Genomic DNA, 20,117 nt, shown 5'->3' on the forward strand with positions numbered 1-20,117 from the left:
AATAGCTGAAACATGGGCTACTGCTACATATAGTCATATAGAAGATATAATGGAGCAGCCAGGTGTGCCATAGGTGATTCTAAGGGGGGTGCCATGGCCTCCCCTGCTGAAAAATAAATTTTTAAAGATCTTGGGGGAAAGTTGCAGTATAGATTGGCATTGTTATTTTTAGCATTTTTCATGTTTTTAGCATAAATTTTAGGCTGTTTTCAAGCCTTCAAATCGCAAAAACCCTGTAGCTTCTGTGCACCCCCAGACCCCCCTGAAATTCTGCTTTTATTACAGCCATACAACAATAATCATGCTGTTCCCTACTTGGCCCCCTGTAGGTCAGGTCTAGAATCACCACTGAGGTGTACTACTATGTGTACTGGATGTTGTACTATCTTTATGTACAAATTGGCTTGGTATCATCACACATAATATAACACATACTATCTTATATGCCAAAATAAAAAGAAGGTAGAACCAAGTAGGCAATTCTGAAAAGTAATATGAAATTTCGATTGTGAAAACTAACAATTCCATAGTTAATAAAACACGTCACACAAGTAGGTATGATGAAAACAAGTGTGTTGAAGAAAATGTAATAGCCAATGTGCCTAGCAAATAGTGTTGAAAAGTCCGATTAAATCCAGTCCATGCAGTGGTCCAGTTCAGTGTGTGTATACCTTCCCGTTTTGGCAGTAGGTTTTTGTACTGTCTCTTGTGAGCCACACACCCAAGAATATAGTCAGTTGTATCACTACCTAAACACAGTCGTTGGAATTATTAACTGAACTTTTGTAATTGGTGGTATCCCAATACATGCCATTCTACCTGTATGTCCAATTGTCACAAGATTCTCCGATGTACACCAACTGATGCTGTGACACAGAAGACGTCTGTTTGACAGGCATAGTTCACTGCACAGATCTGACAATCCAATAATAAGTACTGTTTGGCATTGTACAGTGCACGAAGTAGCTACTGTACACATGTGTGTGCAAATGTAAATACATGCAGGTACGGGGTACTGCTGGAAGAAAATGCCATTAAATAGTTATGTGACCGGATTTGCAAAAAGGAGTCTTCCACATACATCCAATTTATACTAACTTTGGCAATTCATAACTTCAGATTGGGAAAAGTGAAATTTGGTCAGTATTGAGCACCACATAGGTTAATGAAAATTGCAGGTTTGTATCTTTCTTAAACACAAAGTTATGGTCTTCCAAGTACATAGAACTGGATGTGTGTGGAAGATCCCTTTTCACAAATCCGGTCACTTATGTGAATTTCAATATCATATATTTAGAAAAATCCAGTTTACTATTTTTCCACCTCAGCACTGTCGAGTAGAGTGGCTGGCCATGGTGTAAGGTCAAGCATGTACTGTGTTGCTTAGAGGGAAGAGAGGATCTGATTCATCCAGGAAACAGGGGCTGAGAGATGTCCTGCATAACCTTAATAATGTCACACAAGGTAAGGGATATGATTTGGTACAGAGGAAAACTTAACCTTCTCTTAAACTTTCTGAGTTGGGACACTGAGTTAAAATAGATTGCAGCCCAACAGAAGTCTTGCCAAACAATTTTTTTCTGAAACTAAAAATGAGCCAAAGTGTTTGATCCTAAAAGTGTCAACTTAATAAAGAGGTTCCACCCAAGGCTCTTTAACTCCACCCATACTGTACTCTTGCTAAAAATTTCTCAACACTGAAACTTGTTAATGTGGACACTTGAGGACACCTACATAATCCAGACACTTAATTAGTATCCTTGGACACCTTGATAATTAATCATCTTTTGGTCAACCTTACATCACATAAGTTCCACATATTATGATATTAGTGTGTGTAGTGCTTGGTCTGAGTAATGCAGCCCTTCAGTTTAAATTAGTGATGCTCAGGTGAATGCCGGACTGTCATTTCCTAATCTTGTGATATCACTGCAACATATGGGCCCTTTAGCCTTTTACTCTCCCCTGTGAATTTTCACTAATTAATAAAAATCAAATCAATCAATCAACATTGTGGTAACGTTCTAAGACTTAGTCAGTGGGTGTTGTGACCACTTCAAAGATGATGTTTTTGCTAAACAGTGAGGGGGAGTCTAATCAGTTACAATGTAGTATAAGCCAGTGAATATTCGACATTACTATATTATTTTATTTGCTGTATTTAAGAGAATCAACTAAATTAAGTGATGACAGTAAGGATGAGTGGTACACTGTGGAGCTAGAGCGCTTGGTGTTCATCTTGTGTAGTATTAGTCTTTCTATAGGGAAATGGTCTCAAGCCTCCTTTATTACAGAAATGAGGTTAAGAAATACACCTTAGCTATGTTTGGGACCGATATGGTCACTACTCTATAATTTTCCCTCACTTTTTGTAGTTGCTCAGAAGAGACAACACCTTGATGAAGAGTATGTAGTGTCTGATGATGAGCAGGTTGAGCTCAGCAAAGAGAAGGGGAGGGGCTAGAAGAGGAGGTGGAGATGTATGAGCAGCTGGAGGTTATAACAAAAAGAAGAGGAACAAGAACCAGATCCCAATGAGGATGAGGAAGGGAAACAAACTGGAGCTTTCATTGTGAGCTAACAAGAAGATTTTGTAATATTTATATGTGAGGAGAGTATCTAATTATCCCCAGTAGATATAGCCTGTACAAACACATTGTATTAAGTTAACATTGTATCAAATGTATGTAGCTAGTTTCTTTTTGGGAAATAAGAATATTTGGTCCTTATTTTCTGACCCCATTAGAAAAAGGGCTAACTGTGGAATACTATCCTCTGTTGTTGATAGAGAGCTGTTGCTCTCTCCCATACAATTATTATGGTCTTATGATATATCATACAGTACGGTAGTACTGTATAGTAGGGACCATAAAGGAGTAGGCGTGGCCCACAAAATAATATCACCCGAAAACCAACCTCAATTTTCCCAGACGATGAAGCAGTATTGGTTAAGTAAAACTAAACCCAAAAAAGCTTTCAGATCGACCGGTAAACGCTTTCAACAAGTTGCTACGGAATTTTAAAAAATTTTATTCAACAGAATTTTCTACTGACTGATGCCTTCAGACAAGCGTAACTCGATAACGGATAAGGCTACGGGCTTGATTTTTTCACTGTTCAACGTTGCTTCGGCCTGACAGGTGCCTTTTGACATACCGCAGTATGTACAATGCATTCTTCATAGACTTACTAGTGTCCTCTTTTGTGTCCCATTCATCTTTGCTGACAGTGAAAAGTGTAGATTTGGCGATAGCACGTGATGGCTTCCCTTCGTAACGGAAATCGTCTGTATATTTTGTAGTGGCTGTTTTGAAAGTAGAGGTGCTTTTCAAACAGTTCTTGATTCGTACTGCTGCATAACGGGTTGAACATAGCCTTTGTGAAGCATAATGGATATGGATACTTCACTTTTCAAATGATAATTAATATAATTGGGGCACGCGGCACGATTTCTTTCTATTGGTTAGGTATGCGTGGATTGCAGAGGTACTTTATGAACAGTTCTTGATTCGAAATGCTGTGCAATGGGTCAGGCCAGAGCCCACGGTCCGACCAATCACTTTTCAGCTGCTCGATTTTAGTGAAAAGATTGAGATGCTCTAATAGTAGCGATTTCCAACCTACCATTTTTTCACACATATTTTTGCTACTTAAATTATACACCTTCAATAAACGTTTCACAAGCTGCTGTTCCAGTTAATGGTAGCCAATGCTTCGTACTTCGTAATGCACTTTACTGGATTAAAATCCATGTGGCATTTATCAAATCAAAGTTTGAGAAATAAAAATCCCCATTGGGAGCCCATACAAACAATTGTGTACGTAATTCTAATTGGAAGAATGTGGCACCGGTGATATCCAAAGTCACCGAGTGTTCCCGCGTGAATCTGCTGCTGATGAAGACGAAGAAAGTGGTTCTGGGCAAACCGTATGCTGATTTCGATTTTTCCATGTGATTTTTGATTGGAGGACGATTGATGTTGGATTACGATGGAAATATGGCCCTTGTAAAGGTAAATCGTCATCTAGCACTGTTCAGAATTCAGCATTACAATCACCCTGGGCTTCAAGGCATCCCCCTGCATCAATGCAAGTATAGTTTGATGGTGAGCAGTTTGTTGTCTTGCGCGGAATTGCAATATAAGGTTCAAGGTTGAGCGTAATCTTTTTGAAAGTGGAGACTGGCATGTGATACCAGCCTTACATGGCTTCACACTTATCTGTTGTTATATTCTGGTGTATTTACTGCTGTTTTGATCTATTTTAGGCCCCTATTTGGTGATTATTAGTTTCTCATCCAGCATTTCTAATTATTATGATGCGGGCGGGAGGGTATTACCATTAGGCCATTATTTTATAATATTACCACACTGATGTACAGCCCTTGTCCAAATTGTCTTTCTTTCTTACTACAAACATTTCCTTCACCAGCTGATTCTACTTTTCGTGATTGCCATGCACTAACTGTTTTTCGATAGTCAACCGAAAGTCTGCTTTGATGAAGTTGATAGAACACGATTGCAACTGGGTGGATCCACTGTAGCAATTTGCTAAGGAAAACGTTCTCCTGGCGATATATAATACATTGTAGCATTCATCAATGAAAAAATATAACGGTTTGGTATCACGTGTTCTTCTGAGCATGCACAGAGTAAATAATGGCTTACCATGTGGCAGCCTAAGAAGGATGCGGGCGGTGGATGAGATCTGAACTAATAATCACCAAATAGGGGCCTTATAGCAGCTTCAGTGATTGTAATTTTGATCAGAAACTATTTATAATTTCTCATGATGTCCGATTGTGTTATATAATAATTATCATCCTTAGTGCTTACAATGTGATAAATAAAGCTGAGCAGTGTCCAAACAAATCTATTTTAAAAATAATGTTGCTCTTACATTGTGTTATCTGATTGTCATGTTTCCGAAGTATGTGTTAATTGTGACTTGTGATGCCAGTACTTACCATGTTATATAATAATACTAATTTTTCTAGTTAGTTATCCCTGAAAATGCATTAGGTACCTGTGTATACTTAGTAATACACAATACACACATTTTTATTTGTGAATCACTTGCTTTATTCATGTAATATTCTGAGTGGTCAGTCTACAAAGAAGTGGTCACTTTTGAGAGGTTTTACCTAGCTCATATGCTGTTCTTCATAAAATAGATATGTGGTGAGAATTTCATGCCATTATTAGTTTCCTATCTAAATTTATGATACTTTGAATATTGTGCTTGGTGCCATGTAATATACATACAAAGCATTGAAAATGCTGTACACAAAAATCATCACACTGTCAACTTCTTTTCCTTATATCTTTTGATAGGAACCACTGATTGAGGTGGGGTTTGTACTAAAATGACGCTGAAAAAAAGCACAATATTTGTCATACCAATGAATGTATGGAATGTTAATTATTTAAGGAAATCTCTACTAATAGAGCAGTCATCAAAATATACTCTAATAGAACAGTCATCGTGATATTCTAATAAAGCATTCAGTACTTATAGTCTAAGCCATTACATCTGTGTTAGCTGTCTTAAAATACCCAGTGAGTCATCTGCATGACACACTACATTGAGCTAATTGATCATTCATGTCATGCATTAACATGCAGTTACAATCTAAAACTAAACTTTCACGTTTAGAAATTTTGTATACATCAATAATTATACTGTTACCGTGTTTTTCATCAATAAAACTGATGGTTTTCTCTCTTGAAAACAAAATTAGCTACTAGCTATAATAGTCAGATATGAAACTCAATTAATTGGTAATGTTAGCACTTGATGTTAACAAAAAGAAGAGACTTTTCATAGCCTCCAGATGCCATTTTACAGCATCTATTTTCAAAAGTTTCTCTGGGGGAGCATGCCCACTGACCCCTCTAGCTTAGCACGCTCTGTGTACTTATAGCACATGCAGTTAAGTAACACACCAAAGCAGATAATCTCTGATTTACAGATCATATTAGATCAATACAAACTAAGTAGTGTGCATGACCATGACCTTCATTGCAGTACATGGACGGCCGGACCACTCAAAATCTCTGGGCTCCAGCCCTGCAATGGGTTGAACATAGCTGGCAACGAAGCGTAATAGATAGTTCACTTTTCAGACAATAAGGGGCTGGGAATTTCAGATGCGATATGCGTGGGTTTACCAGTCATAATATAATTATTTACAAAAAAAGTTAACAAGTACAAGAAAAAATTTGGAATTTCCAACTAGAGTAGGGACCATAGCACATCAATAAAAAGTACTGAAACAAGTTGGAGTAGTCCATGATATTAAATCACAGTAAAACAATAAGAAGTATTATGTCCCTACTGTGTATTTCTGTTATGGTATCTTGAGCACAGTAGGGATATAACACTTCTTATTGTTTTACTGTGATTTAATATTGTGAAGTACTCCAGCTTGTTTCAGTACTTTTTATCGATGTGCTATGGTCCCTACTCTAGTTGGAAATTCCAAATTTTTTTGTGTACTTGTCACTATTATAAACAAGGAGTTTCTGACTTTGACTTGATGATGCAACAAAGGAAAGAGGTAAGGCTAGTGTATAAGATAGTTGAATTTTCAGTGTTGGGTTAAAAAGTAACTCGTTACATATTACTTGCAACCGAACTATTTAGTTACAATAATACATATTACCCATATAATAAAGTATATTACATATCATATTACTTTGTGTAAGCTGTCACGGGTGCAACTATCACCTTATCACGTGATATGATTATGTTGTTGGACAATGTGTAAATCTTGCAATTGGTTACATAAGTAAGAAGCTGGTGAATAAGCTTCATTCGTTACTTCATTGTTACTCAGTGGATTACTAACAAGATTAGTAACTTCGTTACTTGTAGTAATAATATTACTTAATACTTAATATTAGACTTGTTAAAGTAACTTCATTACTTAGGTAACGCATTACTTTGTAACTTAAGTTATATTACCAGTTTTTATAGTATATTTCATTGTATTACTTAGATATATACCACAAAATACATGCATGTTACATAAGTAACACATTACCCCAACACTGTCACGTGAATTTTTTGGGGCATTATCTATAGTGGATTTATCTACCAACTTATTCTTCCATACCAACCTTGAGTGGTTGAAAATGTTTGTTATTAAGTGGTTCCAGTGTAGATCCTAAGGATTTGGATTAGTGACCTTATGCTATAGTTGTGTATAGTATTGTTTGCTGTTAACTGCTTCATTGATTTGTGTGTTGTTGTTGTTTTGCAGGCGATGTAGCATGCAAGACATCGGAGGAGGAAGGATTATGATGTCACCGCTAATGATGATGAGATCATAGCTATGATCGACAAGATGAGACAAGCTGCTGTGAGGTGACCTACCACCGTGTGTCAGTTAAATATCTTCTCTTGTAGGCAGATAAGCAACTAAACTTGGACCAAAAGGCAGCAACTAAGAAGCTAAAATTGTTACCCATTGTGCTAGCCCAGTTACAAAAGTATAGTACTGTTCAGGTTGCTTTTAAACTGCATGATAATTGTTGTTCTTGCAGAGCTGAGTTGAAACATGCCTTTGTGGAGTGTGGAGTGTTAACAGTGTTGAATGTGAGTATATATACCTTGTAGTCTAGCATAGCAAGACCACTACTATTAGTGTTAGAAACATGTCAGTAGTTAAAAGTCATGTTTGTGGGCTGTCCAGGGCTGTAGCTAGACTTTTATTTGGGTAGGTTCTTTTAGAAGAAAAGTGGACCTATTTATATGACATGATTCAGATTATATAATGGTGTGCGCACCCAGCATGCAAAGCATGCTGAAACTGAAGAAGTCTGGGGGCATGCCCCCCAGGAAATTTTTTGAAAATAGATACTAAAAGGTTTAATTTAGTGGCATTTCAGTCAATAAACATAACAATTTTTTAGGTAAGTTGAAGACCAGCTGGATGAATGATATCTGGAAAAAATATCTCTACTGCTACTGTAATTATACCATCTGCACATGCATGTGTCTAAATATAATATATTGGAATGTCACAGTGAATAAGAATGGGAAAGATTGAGCACTCTGCCATGATCAATAGGGGCAGTGGAGCAGAACAAAGGATGTCTTAAACAATGAAATTTACATATTGCATGAAGTTGAAGCATAGATGCTATTCATGGGTTCTGCATGGAGGGGCTTGTCCACCAAAGTCTTATATTTTAATGAAAACTCAGCTTTAATCTACATGTAAATTAAATAGCTTTTAAAAGAAAATGTAATTGTGACTGTTCTATTAGAGTGATTGTTCTATTAGAGTGGTTGACTGCCCTATTAGAGTATATCTATCTTGCATTGTATTTAATACAAGCATTGAATGAGTTACTCGGAGCACTTAATTCAGTTTCTTATTAGTGGTATCTCGTAAACTGTAGCCAATGCATAATGGACTTTTGTTCCTAAAAATTTGAACTTTTATACTAAAATTGTGGACCTTTTTCAGTGTTAAGTTGTGGACCTTATTGCTAAAGTTGTGGACCATTTTACTGAAATTGTGGACCTTTTTCCAAGAGGGTGGTTCTTCAGAACCCCCCCAACCCCCCCCCCCCCCCCCCCCCCCTCTGGCTACAGGCCTGCTGTCAGTGTTCCCCTTGGCTGACCAAAGTGGACATTGTTGGTCAAAGAAGGTTATGGGTAATGACTATACTCACACTGTGAACTATTGTGATTACCTGTATAGTGCATGCATGGTCTTGTCATGCTGGACTGATTGGTCTGGTAATATGTACAATACATTGAGGTATCTAGGAATGGTTGAAACCATTGCCGGATCATTCCTTGCCACACATCCAAAAAAGGGAGGGAATATTGAATGTCCTTCATACTGTAAGTAATCACCCTCGAACATGTTACACTTTCAAGCTAATAACTCTACTTGTTGTTCCCATGCCTCATAGTTCCCACAAGGACTATGTGGTGCGACCAAAATCAGCTGTATCCCAAGAAATGAGTGTTAAGGTGTGTATCACAGTTTAACACACATGATGACATAGTCACTATTTCATGTGGTGTAGGGATCATCAAAGAAGGCTCCTGGATGATATGAGAAACACATGCAGAAAGTGAAGGACAGTCGAGCAGCTAACAACTGTAACAAAATGCATGCAGCCACTTTAAGTCTGGAGGGAAGAGGATTATTGTGATCATACAGTACACTCTAACATTGTCTTTTTACCATCATAAACCACCATGATCATTATAACATACACTAAAATCAAGTTATTGTAGTGATGCCACGTGCACTGCACGAGACACGAGTAATACGTAATTCTACGTAAACTAGCGAAGAGCCTCACCGCCTGTCCCTCGCTGTTTCTTAAACATCCATAGAAAAACATGCGCTGAACGGTAAAGTATACTCGTCATATTACCGCAATATTACACCTTGTTTATCATTATCAGGTGTTGTACTGAGGAGAGAAAGAATGGCAGTAGCCACCACGCTCAATGGCGGGGGCGGGTACGAATACCAGTTTGTGGATACTCCATTAGATATGTTTGTGTGTAAGATTTGTCAGTACCCGAGTAGAGAACCTTATCTTAGTGAATGCTGTGGTCACACATTTTGTAAGTCTTGTCTTGAGGCTGTGAAGAGATCTACCACCATTACTAAAGCTTGTCCCATTTGTCGAGATGAAAAATTTGTCACTTTTCGCAACAGACAAACTGACCGAGCTATCAGGAGTCTTCATGTGTTTTGTACTAACAAGAAGAAAGGATGTGAGTGGCAGGGTGAAGTGAATGACATCATCAATCACCTTGGAAACAGTGACGGTTGTCAATTTGAAGATGTGACATGCTCCAATGATTGTGGAAAGTGTTTACAACGACAATATCTGACTGGTCATGTTGAGGATGAGTGTGTACGTCGTAAGGTTGACTGTCAGTATTGCCACATTACAGGAGAACATCAGTTTGTTGAGGGTGAACACAAGGAACAGTGTCCCAAGTTCCCCATAGCTTGTCCCAACAAGTGTGAAGCTGATAACATACCTCGTGAGGGTATTGATGAACACAGGAAGATGTGTCCACTTGAAGAAGTTACCTGTCCTAATGATTGTGGAATGACCTTACAACGACAGTACCTATCCACCCATGTCAAGATGGAGTGTCAACGTCTTAAGGTTGACTGTCAGTATTGCCACATTAGAGGAGAACATCAGTTTATTGAGGGTGAACACAAGGAACAGTGTCCCAAGTTCCCCATAGCCTGTCCCAACAAGTGTGAGGTTGGTAGTGTCCCAAGAGATGATGTAGAAGAACACATGAAGATATGCCCACTGGAGCTAATCCAGTGTGAGTATCACGTGGTGGGTTGTGAGGAGAGGATGGCTCGTAAGGATCAGAAGAAACACAGCAAGGAGAAGATCGAAGAACACTTGTCCTTTACCACACGTCAGCTCATTAACACTCAACACAATTTAGCTAATAGTCAAGTTGAGGCAGTAGACAGTAAAGATAAGCTATCAACAAAGATTACACAGACGGGAACAGATCTGGCTACTAGTAAGCAACAGCTGACCAGTGCTCAACTTGATGCTGTGAAGACGATTGATAAACTGATACAGAGACTAGCTGATACTAAAGCTGATTTGAAGTCTACCCAAGAAGAGGCCAGGAAGACAAAGGATGATCTTACTCAACAACTTGCACTAACTAATCAAAAACTCACTAACACACAAAGAGATCTTAACACTACAAAACAACAACTAGCCACAACTTGTCAAAATCTTACAAAAGCTGAAAAGGAACACATCACACTAGCTGCCAATACTGATGAGGTACTAGCTAAACTGGAGACCAAATTCCAAACAAAGATCACTGAGATTGAAACTGCTGCTCAGAAGAGGATCACTGAACTGGAAACTAAACTGGAAACTAAACTGGAACAGAAAAATGAATTGTTACAACTTGTTATTGGTAAAGAGACCATACAACATTACGCTAATATCAACACTTCATCATCAAAGTTATCATCAGGTGATCAAGTTGTTCCAGTGATTATGAAGATGTCAGAGTATACCAAGAAGAGTGATAGGGTTTGGTGGTACAGTGACTCATTCTATACTCATCGCAAGGGATACAAAATGTGTTTGTATGTCAATGCTGTTAGTAGTAGTGGTTACATGACAGTGGTCCTGTGGCTCATGAAGGGTCTATATGATGATCAGTTAAGGTGGCCACTGAAGGGACATTGTGAGGTGAAGTTGTTGAACCAGAGCAGTAACAGTGAACATCATTTAGGGAATGGGAAGTATTGGGGTAATGGTCATAAGAGAGTCATCTATGGGGAGAGAAATGTATTTTCCATGTGGTACACTAATCAGTTCATTTCCCATGAACACCTCCACAAGATCACTCCCACATGTCAGTACCTCAAAGATGATAGTATCTTCCTTCAAGTAGACTATAAACTAGGTACAGTGTGATTACTTGAAATGTTTTTTTGTTTTATGGCTTCAACATAAATCTGTGTTATACCATCTTTTGTGTGACAAAACATGATTATGATTGTTGATGATCCATAAACCACTGGTTGGTGTTTTTTGTTCATCATATCAAACTTTTATAAGTGAGGTAACAATTATATAATTAATGTAAACATACACACTAATGGACACACACCACAACACATCCAGTATACATAATAAGTATTATTTTGCCAATTGTGGAACATTATTTAACAGTTTAGTAAACTTACAAAACAAATGTGGCTTCTTCTAAGCCTTAATGCCACAATTGGCAAATTGCTTACTCTAGTAAGGGAAATTCAACTGTGGGTATTGGTTTTACTGTTGCATAAACGGATTAGGAAATCTGTAGTAGTATAGTAGTAGCGTCGAAATGTACTATAGTAGCGTTAAGAAAATTTACTAGTGGAGTTAGAAATTTACTAACAGGGCTAGCCTACTAGTCTACTAGTACAGTTAGGAGATTTGCTATTAGGATTAGCACAGAAAATTCACTAGTGGGGTTAGTTAAGATATAATGAAATTGTAAGAAAGCCAAAACAAGTAATACTGTATGAATTATTGCCAATAGTGGAAACTTTAACCCACAATCAAAAGGTCTATGATATACTAAAGAGCAATACTATATAAGTGTGCACATGTTTCTAAATTGGCAAGGTCACATTAATTTTGATTACTAATGAGAGAGTTGCTTAAATTACCAACAATTGAAATAACTTGTGGAAATCCTCGTGTTGCCAAATTTGGCAATTCATGGTGATTTATAATTGTTGCCAATTTTGGCAATAATCTAGAAGTTGCCAATCATGATAACCACTTGATTCCATAATTTACTAACATGGTAACTACTAGGCATATCAAGAGTTGCCAAAAATAGTTCCAAAAAATACCTTGCACATTGCAATAAAAAACGGATGGTTAACTGCCTACATTATTGGGGAGCCTTACAGAGCCTCCCAGTCTGACTATTCCCAAAAGTTTACATAACAAACATGGCAACCTCACACTAAAGCTAGCCCATGATGTTGTTTAGCATTGTCTAATATAATTATATACTCTTCCTGATCTGAAGCTATGACCAATAATAGCCTGCTCTAGTGATTGTGGAATGGTGTGTGTGCTCAGGTTATACCCAGTCATACGTGTTGATAACCCTCACTCTCCATCTACCAGATGTGTACGTAGGAATGTTTTCACTACTGTTATATTAGAGTAGTTCATATTGCCTGACTGTTTTATTAGAGTATCTCGATCAAAATTATTGTTCAGAACAATGCTACAAGTGTTGCTATCATGTGAAACTATTAATTAATGTGGGACTGATAAGCCACTAAAGATCAATGTACTCTAATAGAACAATCAAATGTTAGTATGAAGTATATTGTGCATGGTCACGGCTTTCAGACAAGAACATCAGCTGAGATTAAACCTCTTCAATTTACAAGACATTCATCTAAACATTGTGCATGCTACCTATTATTAGATTAGGTTATCAATTTTGTCAAAAAGATGTGGGCACACAGAAGGTTTATAGCCTGCAAGTGTAATCCACACACACATAAACAAAAAAAACACGATATACATGTACAGCACAAACAACTACACAGCTGCAAAATACAGAACCGTACACAGAAGTGTAACAGTTCAAAAAAATGGATGAAAGTACGATTAAAAGTTACAGTAAGGAAAGTGACAAAGAGCAGACACTAAAAATTCATCTGATTTGACAGCTGTAGAAGTGGAATAGTGTTCTAGAGAAAGGGAGTATTAACAAAGAAAGAGTAGCAACAAGGATTAGTAGTAGAGGATGGAATTGATAGAGTTAGTGGAAGTGATCTATTATTTCTGATTGATATTCAGTCAGGAATAGTGCCAGGTTAATAAACTGTACAAGAAACAGAAGCTTTTTGCATGAGTATGAATTCACAATCCTCTTCCATTGACCTATACACATGTACAGTAAACTATATACATGCTTGTGTGTGTATTGTATACCTACAAAAGTTACTTAGTCCCTGGCCTATAAATACAATAGCTATTATCAGTCCAACTACAATCACTAATATCCAGAAGTCACATGTGACCTAATAAGATGTTGGCATGTTAAATGTGGCAATAGCTAATATAGTGTTCCCCCTTGATTATCCAAACCTCTATTATCCTAACACTTAGTTATCCAAACAATAGAAATGACTGCTCTATTGGAATATTTTTTCTAAAATGTATGTTCTATTACATATCTCTGAGAGTCAGAATAAAATTTAACACACATAAACTAGTTCATTGCATGGAGTCATTAGTGTACATACTTTCAATTTGATTCCAGTTAGGAGAAATGAAATATTAAAGTGTTGGTAGCATCTCGGGGGCTGTGTCAGACTTGAACTCCTTTTGAGAAATCCTGGCTATGGTTCCGAAAATATCCTGAAAACAAGCCCCCAGACCCCATAAATAACATTCATATTTGTTGTATGTTTCGAACTTCACTGTAACTTTCATTGTCAAAGTTGGTCCCCTTACTCTTGGCCTGCCCCACTGCCCCTGACTATTATAAACTTTGCACATGTACAATTTTTACTTATAGTGCTCCATCCATGCCCTGCAATGTCAAGTATAGTTCACCACATTAAAATAATAAAGTCTAGTCAGGAAGTTTCCAGGTATAGGACCACAAACAAATAATTAAGTTTGCATGGCAAACAGGAGAAGTATTCATTTGGAAGTCTATCCATAATGATGATGGGTGTATAGTTCATATGTATACAAATGATTCGTAAACAACAGGTAGATGTTTAGTTAACTCTCAAAAGTGAGAAGACACAAAATGAGACATGCTTCTATGTACATAGACATTAGAAAGCCACTTCATGTATACACACAGACAGACAGACACTACTTATATACACATACACTAAACACTGTCACATGTAGGAACTTAATACTACGGACGTATATAGCATTGACTATTTTAAATGATATTTCAGTTACACCACGTACTGATAATTGAATAACAAAGTAGTATTCATCACTCTTATGCCACTTATTGAAAATCATATTTCATATCCCAAAGCCTGTATTGCTATAACTATATTGTACTCCTTGTGGTTAAGATCATATGGGAGCAATAAACTAACTTGTGTTGCACATTCAACCTACACACCAGTATCTAGATGCTCTCAAGACCCACTTCAAAGTTTTTGGGAAAAGTGCATTGTTTCTTGATTTATAATAAAACAGCATCCAACAAGCTCTAATAACAGTCAGGCACACATCTTATGGCCGCATAGCAAGTAATTTTCAAAGCACATCAGTAGTAAGTGACTGTTTTAGTCTCAATCAGCTAGTTTGGCTGCTTATTACTCATGTTATTATAGTAGTCTACTGTACACCTCAGAATTTCATCCAGTAATGTTGAGAAATTGCTGCAACCTCAATGCATAATTACCATAAAAGGTTATCTGTAGCCATGTACTGGAAACATACCTCAAATTGTAAGGGTGACTGCTCAATTAGGGAATTTAAATTGCATGTGCTTATCTCCAACCGCACAAGGAGGTAATGTTCTATCTAAATGAAACACAGGAAAACAAGTTCATTAGGATATGATATGGTAACATATATAGTACGTTCGCGTTGAGCTGGATCCTCAAAAACATTTAATAACTCATGGATGCAATTACACACAATCTTGAAATTTGGCTCATTTGTAGTACTACTTGACCCGCTAAAAATGTTTCAAAATCTTGTTGTTCAAATGTTTGACATAATATTTATGGCCAATCAAATTTTTCCCAATACATTTCCTGTAGAGAAGCCATATAAGTACAGTGTCCATTAGAGCCCTTTCCCGAACTTGTAATGGAGCCAAACCGTACGTGTCTGTTGTTGACACCTTTGCAGTTACCAATAATCATCTGGTTGGCAGAAATGTTAACTCTGTTGAGAAAAAAATCCACTTTTAATTTTTAGCTGTTTTTCAGGGTTCAGCTCAACGTGAACATACTATAGATTAGCTACTGTACTTGACTCCTGACTTATTAATAATAATTCAAATTTTTGAATCAGATCCCCAGTATGTATGCATAATGTACTCTCCTGTGGTATCACTACCTAATTTGGGTAGCTACTATGTTCCATGTTTATTTTCACCATCAGTTTATCATGGCAGATTTTTGGCCTGTGGCCTCTTATATGATCATTTTTCATAATAGTGACTTGTGCACCACTCAGAAGTTTTCAACTAGTTATTGTATTCAGACAGGTAATGTGACTGACTTGTAACTACTCCAGGTCGATGCAGTGGTGGATACAGTAGAGTTGAAATGGTTTCAGCTGAAACCCCTTCTGAAATAGTGCACGCGTCCCAAATTTATTTGCAATTCAGTGTGGGCGATAAAATCACCAGGTGTTATACATAGTGTGCTATATTGGGACTTATTCTACTGACCAAACTTCATAATTTTGTCTTTAAAATCACTGACAATGCCATTACAGCATTTAAACATGTTAAGTGCCTCTAAAATAATATGAGTGGAAGTGCTCTTTTGCTTCAAAACTTTCTGCGAAGTCCTAGATTGGTAAGATTCAGCTGTGAAATAGTGATCTTTGTTGATTTATTGCTAGCTATAGATCTACGTAGCTGATCTAAGTTAACATTCACCTCAGCTGGACTAGCTATAGCACTATACACTTCCCAGTCTGGGATCACAGTGAAAAGTTCCTGAACCTGTAACCCTCTCTAAAATTTCTAGATCTGCCACTGGGATGGATCCCTATGTTGAGAAGCTGAGATCTCAACTCACAATTATCCACAGACTCAGAGATCTTAAGCCCTTCTCTGTATCTACAACCAAATTACAAATTAACTGCTCAATTAGAGTAATTGAATTGTATTATGTCAGAACAGAACAGTTACTGTTCTACCTATAAGGCCATCATTATTTTATTCCTTGTTTCCCATCACCGCCTGCATCAAGTTTTAGTAGCCGCATCAAATTTTAATTATCTGATTATTGATCATGTGATACACTATTAGTATGGAGGGAGACACAAAATGACTACTCAGCTGTTAAGGTAAACACATATAAACACATAGCAGTATGGTAACTATGAGGGGTTGGAGTCCCTCCACTATTGTTGAACAGGCTGTATAATCTTGTACCTTTCAAGATTGAGATACTCTAATAGAGCAGTCATGTACTCAAATGAGTGTATAACTAATGATCAATAATTACCTCCCACCCACATCAGTTTCTGTTGCACTAGGTGACAGGAAACAAGCAATGTAATAATGATGTCCTAAATAGTATGTTTTTTTTAATTGTTAATTTAAAAATGAAGTAGGCATCTATGCAACAAAAAGTAGTGAAACAAGAGATGAATGATGGTGTTACAGCATAGCTCAGCAGGAAAGTCCCTACTTTGGCATTGAGCAAAATAAGTGTTATAGCTAATGTGCCAAAGTAGGGACTTTCCCACTGAGCTATGCTGTAACACCATCATTTATCTCTTGTTTCACTACTTTTTGTTGCATAGATCCCTACTTCATTTTTAAAATTACTAGTTTGTTTAGTTTTTTTGTTGTAGCACAGTTAGCTACAATGTAACTTGTGACTGTTGTATTAGAGTATATCTCAAGTCAGCCAAGAGGTGTGCAGCTAGCTGTGAGGTCATCTTGTTTACTGTAAGTAAACAGCTAGATTGGTTAAGAGGTATGTTCTCCGTAGTCTATCGCTATTAGATCTTTAATTGATGGGCGTGGTCGTGAACAGGATCCCAATCGTGAACTTGCAGATATCTAGCTACCGTATAGCTTAAATATTTCAAGGGAGAAAATTTTCACTGATTTTGCAGTTTTAGGTGCTATCAACGAATATTTTACCCTTGAAATATTTAGACCTCCGTTTAGTCTAATACATTTTAGGAGTGTTTGCAAATCCGCACAATTTTATTTTTAGCAACCTCGAAAAATTTGCCCCTCAATGTAATATTTAGGTAGTATATCTCTTCAGAGGAGGTTGGCAGCAATTTAAGCGCTACTTTAAAATATTACCTTAACTGCATATTTTGGCTTGAAATTTCATGTGAGCCTCAACAGTCGCAATACCAAACTAGCAAACCGTGGGGTGACAGGGGTTGTTTAATATACAGATTGTTCTTCTTATAAGCACTAAGGTAATGTAGTTTGTTTTGTAAAAGACCCTTGATTTTGAGGTGAAAATTATCTGGGCAAACAATGCACTTGATGAGTGTACATGAGTATCATACACAGGAATTTGCCTTTGATCTCCCTACTAAAAGTGTTACATGTTTGTTTGTAGTTCTAACAATAACTGTCACTTGCATGGTTGCTAGGAGATACTACAACCCAAGGATTTACCAATGCCACCTCCCCCTCCTTGTGTACCATCACCAGCAGCTGTAGTGATCACCAGCATGGTGATATGTTGCAGCTATGTGGCCTCATAACTTTCAATCACGGCATTAGCACAATAGAAATTCCAAGCTCAGGTCTGTATACTTTAATCTAACAATTGTGAATATGTGAGGATATTTGTCCTTGGAAGTAAATCGCCAAGGAGCTTGGCAGGCCCATGTCTCCAGTAGTTGATTGCATGTCACCCACGTGTTTAAACAAGCCGAGTATCCTAGTACCATCTGTTCAGACAAGCACAGTTTGTTCACAATATCACTCATGCTACAACTGTGTGCTGTAACCACACAACTCTCCATCTCAACTTACCAGGATACGCCAAAGTAGTCTCGTGTGGCCAGACTGCTTTTCTCTCATGGCACTTATCGATTGGAGCACCTGCTCAAAAAAGGGTCTGGTCCAGTGTGTGTGGGCTTCAAACAAAGACAGTTATGATGTATGCCATCCCAACACCACCATGCTGGCTGAGAGAACAACTTGCTGATGCAAACTGGACCAGACCCTTTTTTCGAGCAGGCATTTATAATTTCCAATTGATAAGTGCCATGGGAGAAAAAGCGGTCTGGCCGCACAAGACTAATGCCAAAGGCATCGATATACTGTATAGCTTAAAATATTTTGAGGGGCAAAATTTTCGAGGTTGAGCAATGTAAAAATAAAAATTTCGCGGATTTGCAATAATCACATATGTAATTTTATTTATTTATTGTTACTGGGCAGACGGCAATTAGGGGGCAATCAACACCCCAAAGAAATCACACATACACATAAAATATACAGCAAACAATTAGATAGACAATAAGTAATTAGTAAATGTATCTACATTTTCTGTAATATATGGAGGTATAAATTTTTCAAGGATAAAGTTTTCACTGTTAACTCAAAAACCTCGAAAAAGCGAAAAATTTCCCCCTCGAAATATTTAGGCTATACATTACAGTTACATACAACATTAGCTACAGTAAGCTATTAAACAAGAATTTCAAAAATTCACAACTCATCTGATACCCATCAGTGCTCTGTACCACCTGTACGGCAAAATATTTTGCAGCCTATGTACAAGTTGTAACAAGATCGACGTCTAAACCACAAAAATTTGTGGCACATCATGAAAATTTAATACTATGAAAATTTATTGCCCTATACGATGGGATGAGACTTAAACTTCTGTCTGGCTGTATCCCATAATCTAAACTGCTCTGTCCTCCAAATATGTTGTCTTTGAAAGGGCATCTATTCTTACAGTGGCCTAGTCTTGCATAGCCAGACCCTTCTATAATCTACCATCTAGTAGATATTGATGCTGACTCCTTATGCACCTATCAATGTATTGCCCCCCCACCCCCCCTCGGGTGTAAGTGGGGCTTTACAGGGGGAATTGACACGAAACTGCTGCCCCACTATGGGGCATTTGATGATCGTTCAGTAAGTGCCCAAATATTTTTTGTTGTAACTTCCTTCGCTATGTCAAATCCCGAGTTAATCCCGCGTTGCAACTGGGGCCAACGGTGGGGATTTGACACGATAGGTTTGCCCTACTATGGAGCATTTGACATTCGACTGTGTCAAATCCCCACTATAGCCCCATATATGCCCGAGGAGGGGGGGGGGGGTAGTGGGGCAGTACATTGATAGGTGCATTACTCCCACCTTGCCCTTGTAATCACTCTACACGTGGACACCAGAGACTCTTAGTTACCAGCAAGAATTAATGCTTACTCAAATTCTTTTTCCAAGTAGTAGATACCAAGCTATGGAACTCTATCAAATGATGTAAATATTTCTGATCTCAACCAATTTAAGCAAAGGATAACAGGACTGCTCTCTCAATTTAAATAATTGTAATGTAATCACTTTGTGCTCCTTATGAGGCCTGCATAGTAATAATAATTTTCTTTCCTTGCGTGAAGGTGGGAACTTTCCCCGCCCCCACACAAAAGAAAGAAAGGGTCTGGCTACGCGAGACTAATAGTGAAGAGACACATAACATTACCTGTTAGGTGTTGTTATGAATCTCGTGATGAGGAAATCGATTAGAGTTCTCCAACGACAAAGCTACTTATATCAGGCTAGCTGTTTGTTGCAAATGCGACTGCTCCCCTCGAAGCCGCTTTGAAGTGCGCGCCAGGAAGGTTGGGCCATTACGGGCCATTACCTGTATGACTGGTCTGGAGGCTGAC

The 20,117-nt window shown here is 37.8% G+C and overlaps 1 protein-coding gene across 4 annotated transcripts; it reads left to right on the top strand.

The window, feature by feature from the left end:
- The first annotated feature begins 248 nt into the window (after positions 1–248).
- LOC136241077 (TNF receptor-associated factor 5-like) lies at positions 249–11,562 on the top strand. Of its 4 annotated transcripts, XM_066032250.1 has the most exons (9): positions 249–1,464; positions 2,376–2,572; positions 7,265–7,363; positions 7,411–7,493; positions 7,548–7,599; positions 8,782–8,859; positions 8,931–8,991; positions 9,048–9,381; positions 9,436–11,562. In XM_066032250.1, exon 9 carries the CDS (start codon positions 9,459–9,461, stop codon positions 11,460–11,462), a length of 2,004 nt encoding a protein of 667 aa, XP_065888322.1. In that variant the 5' UTR covers positions 249–1,464; positions 2,376–2,572; positions 7,265–7,363; positions 7,411–7,493; positions 7,548–7,599; positions 8,782–8,859; positions 8,931–8,991; positions 9,048–9,381; positions 9,436–9,458; the 3' UTR covers positions 11,463–11,562. The 4 variants fall into 4 exon arrangements, with proteins under 4 accessions (XP_065888322.1, XP_065888321.1, XP_065888323.1 ...); XM_066032249.1 differs by having other exon boundaries at positions 8,782–8,991; XM_066032251.1 differs by lacking the exon at positions 8,782–8,859.
- Positions 11,563–20,117: the final 8,555 nt, after the last annotated feature.

The sequence above is a fragment of the Dysidea avara genome, chromosome 12, assembly GCF_963678975.1.
Source record: "Dysidea avara chromosome 12, odDysAvar1.4, whole genome shotgun sequence".
Lineage (NCBI taxonomy): Eukaryota > Metazoa > Porifera > Demospongiae > Dictyoceratida > Dysideidae > Dysidea > Dysidea avara.

Bases quoted from the DNA above. Each gene is read 5' to 3' on its own strand.
- LOC136241077 (XM_066032249.1), top strand. From the start codon at position 9,459: ATGGCAGTAGCCACCACGCTCAATGGCGGGGGCGGGTACGAATACCAG.